Source organism: Morone saxatilis, unplaced genomic scaffold, assembly GCF_004916995.1.
Source record: "Morone saxatilis isolate NCDOM2014 unplaced genomic scaffold, NCSU_SB_2.0 Contig15, whole genome shotgun sequence".
NCBI lineage: Eukaryota > Metazoa > Chordata > Actinopteri > Moronidae > Morone > Morone saxatilis.
In genome coordinates, this window is record NW_023339707.1 from 10,644,303 (window position 1) to 10,648,561 (window position 4,259).

The 4,259-nt window shown below is 41.2% G+C and overlaps 1 protein-coding gene across 2 annotated transcripts in view; it reads left to right on the plus strand.

Moving 5' to 3' along the window:
- The window catches only part of pex14 (peroxisomal biogenesis factor 14), a 47,400-nt gene that overhangs the window by 30,486 nt on the left and 12,655 nt on the right, over positions 1-4,259 (plus strand). For both annotated transcript variants that reach the window (XM_035656758.1, XM_035656757.1), the window contains exons 5-6: positions 632-717; positions 2,656-2,758. In XM_035656758.1, coding sequence (XP_035512651.1) covers positions 632-717; positions 2,656-2,758 — 189 coding nt within the window. The remainder of the gene's footprint in view (positions 1-631; positions 718-2,655; positions 2,759-4,259) is intronic.

Here is a 4,259-nt window from a genome sequence, read left to right on the forward strand (position 1 = left end):
AAGATCTAGAAATTATTTTAAATTTACCGATACCGGTAGTTTGTAAAATGCCTAATATCGGCCGATAATATCGGCCCGCCGATAAATCGGTCGGGCTCTAATGTATTTTGTATTGTGTTAGCTTCCATTCATTTCTATACAGTAAATCAATTAGCCCACTCTTAAAACCTGCTTATCAACTACAACAAATTTACATTATCACAGTGAGGTAATGCAGTGCATACTTTTTATACCAATCTGCATCTAAACTGTGCAACCACACAAAGATTATGTAACACTGACAAACAAACGGATTCATGGACTACACAACTCACAGGTTTCAAGAGCCAGCTTATGGATTTCTATGCCTTGCTTTTAATTAATGGAAAACAATGACTGCCTGGAATGGTAGAAAAAGTACATTGAAAATCTATCAAGCATTCAAAAATACTCAGCAAAAATGTTGTGTATTTGATATGTTGATGATTTAATACCCTGGTATGGTTCTTTAGGTTTTATGTCCCAGTATGTTCACAGGTTAATGTACTTAATGTGCCAGTGCTAGAAGCAGTGTCTCCAGCAAGTATTTCAACCACATTATCAGTCTCCAAATCAGTATTTTACTGTGTTCAAGTGATTTATCCTTTTCCAGGTCCAACAGGCTACAGATGGAGAGACTACGGTGCCCTGACCATCCTTATGGTGGGCATGGCCTTTGGCTTTCATCAGCTTTACAAAGTAAGTTACACCCTGTTTCTCTCCATGTTTCCTCACTGACTTTGTTTTCATAGTTAATGTTTCTCTAAAATTTGTTATACTCATTATACTTTGCATCCTAAGATCTGTCAGTACTGCTTCTCCCTGATATTACATTTAAATTGGTGGGCTTAGCAAGTACATCAGTTTATGATGAATTATGGTGCTAGAAAAGAAGGCGCCTCTGCAGTATGCAACATCACTCTGGTCTTGTTATTAAAGCAACCCTGCTTTACGTCAAAGCATGATCTCATTTGAACCCCTTCTTTTTAACTTCTCCTTTCCTCCTCCTTTCAGATATATTTTTTTTCCTTTAAAAAATATAGTTGCTAACACAGCACACAACCATTTTTTTGACGTCCCACCTTCTAAAAATAATCACCCTGGGTTTTATCGGGCTTAGCAGCCCTTGAACATGAGCTCATGAGGCCCCTTGTCCCCGGTGACATTAATCCCATAGTGGTTGTTAGTAGTAGTCTGAGTGGCATGTGGAAGCCATTACTCTCGTTTTAGAGGAGGACAGGAGCTCCAGCAGTAGTTCTTGGCCTAGATGACAGGCCGTTCTCCTCTATGTGTGCATGAGAGAGAAAGGGAGCGCGTATCATGTACATGCATATGCCTACCTGACCCTGTCTACCTTTTGTAATGCTGTACATGCACATTCAGGGTCTCCTGTCCCTTATTCCTTTGTCCCTGTGGTCTATCACTGATGAAAACACACACTATACCAGTCCACTGTTTCTTTCATGCAGCAGGGTTTGCCAGCCACTGGTCGTCTGGGAGGTGGGATTCCCTGGCGGGACGGCACAGGTTGCTGTCATGTCACTGGAGCGTAGCGCCAGTCGCACCATATGTCCAGGCTTCTGCCCATACTTTATTTATGTTATGGTGCACCTTGTAAACACCACACTCCCAGCAACCCACTTATTAATTACCACGTGTTGACACTCATTTAATCTTTTTCTCTAAAAAGTGTTTATTACTTGCGCTGGTGTGGCTTCTTGCCACCTGAGCTGGAGAGAAAACCTGGCTCGGGCAGCAGATAGCTGCAGACCGGCTGCCACAGATTAAGTGATCCTTATTCAGCCTTAAAACCAAAAACAAATAAATTATGATTTTGAATGCAGTTGAGTGGTGCCGTCCAGGGTCACATGGACATTGATTTTATTTGGTGAGCTTGCACTCCACGCATACATGTAAGGGATTCAGTGAGATGCTCACAAGCTGCGCATCTGGTTAACACTCACACTGAATAACAAATGTCCTTATTTGGCTGTCAGACATACATATCATTTTGGTAAAGTTCTGTTTATTCAGTGGCAGAGAGACAATAAACAACATCACATTGTTTTGGGTTTTGGACTATTTTCATTGTTCACCACCATGTTTTTCCCAGTAGGCCTCTCGCTTTTTACTGTCTCTTTCTGGGTTTCATTCATTTATATTGCTGGAAATATGTTTTAGGGCTGCAACCACTTACTTTTATTGTAGATGAGTTTGATTATTTTTATATATTTACAAATTGTTTCTCAGAACCCAAATTTGCAACTTCATATTTCCTTTTTAAAGAGTCTAAAAGATAATCCAAGATATTTAATATACAATGATATAAAATAGAAAAAAGCAACAAATATAGAACTATATTTAACATTTATGTTTGATAACCTAACTTAAATGACTAATTGATTATGAAAATTGTTGATTGACTTTTAAATCTACTGATTTTTTAACACAACACAAGTTTTTCTTTGCTTCAAAAATGCATGCGCCTAATCAGGCCGTTTAGACAATGAGACACTTGTCCAATAAAACAATGCATTTGACCCTCCACCGCCAAGTCTAGGTGGCCCTGTCTTTTCCTCATCTTTCTGCCCCTTCTCACCAGAGAAGTGTAATATTGTGCCATGCTTTTAATTGCAGAAATACATCCTTCCCCTCATTATGGGCAGCCGAGAGGACAAGAAGCATCTGCAGAGGATGGAGAGCAACATTGCGGCAATGAGTGGCACGCTGACACAGACAGGTGAAGATTAATATCTTCATCACTTTCTCCCTCCTTAACATTTTCCCTCATTTATCTGTCGCCAAAATCGGGGGGCCCCGCACGTTTTTAACAAATGACGCTGCTGTCATTTCGCTTTAATTTGAAATTGCTTGTTTACTGTCAGGCTCGGGCTCAATTAATTACGTTTCGCTGAAAAGCTCTTAACCTCGGAATATTAATGAGGAGTTGGGAAATGACAACTTTTCTCCCCCACCCCCCGCCCATCCTCTCTCACTCCCCCCTTCCATCCATCTCCCCCTGCACCAACCTCACCCCCATCCAAACCTCCACCGCCATCATCATCATCCACCCTCCTCCCCGTAGGTGGCAAGAAAGTTCATTTTAATTTTCTGTGCATGTATGTGTATTTGCGCGTGAGTGTGCAGGATGTGCGTGCGGCATGGCACTGTGTGGCGTCTGGGCTCAGCACTGGCCCTAGTGTGATTAAGTGCACGGTGACAGGTGCGGCTCCCATGTTGGACAGGTGAGGAATCTCAACCTGGCTGTCAGGCATGGAGAGAGAGAAGCAGGGAGAGAGATGCTTTCCTAGCTCTTTGTCAGTATAATTAAAAATCCAGGGAGGCGTAAATGAGAGAGGCACTCTGAGAAAGTTTGGTCTCGTTAGCAGTAGCGTTGAACTGGAGTATGTTTTCACCTGAAAGGTACCAATCCCTATTAGAGAGAGATGGCCCAACAGAAATAAAGGAAATGACAGTTAAAAAAAAACAGAGCTTCAGTAGCATATTTCATAATTTAGGTCCTTGTTTAACTCTTTTGTTTGAATTATGAGTTGTTAATTCAAAATGTGTATTTTAATCAAATGAATTTGTATGAGTATTTGCCCCTGTCTGCAGGAGATATCAAAAAAGGTCAAAACTTTATGCCATAAACTTTACGATTATTGTGTTACTTAAGCAAACTGTGTGAGCTACCATCATGCCTGTGGTTATTGGGGTTGATATTTAAAGAGACAAAGAGGAGCCAAAACAAATGTTTTCTTCACAGGCTGCACTCTTAAGTTGAGTCATGAATACAACCGTTTCAGTTTAAATACAAGCATCCTTTGTTTGATTGTCCTTTCGTCTCCAAATTAAAACAAATGAAGTGTTTGAGTTTACAGCACCTGTCACGGACCCACATAGTGTAGATGAAAATATGGCTGTTATCATTTTATCCAGTCACACCCATGCTATTGTTTTCTGGCTGGCTAAGGTAGGTGGAGGACAGCAACTGTGTGAGATCGCGTGTGAGGCCTGCCACCCGGAATCTGAATAACAAATATATGCTCTTTTATGGTCATTTTCTCCCAACTATGCAAACACATTTCCTCTGGCTATTTCACTGCCCATTCTTGCTCTACTTATCACTTTTTGGAGATTTGCCAGCTTACAAACCCTGTTTTGTTTGTCGGTGGAGACAGGATTTTACAGTAAAAGTCCTCCTGTGTTATGCAGCGAGTAGGTGAGACTCCAGTGGGGGG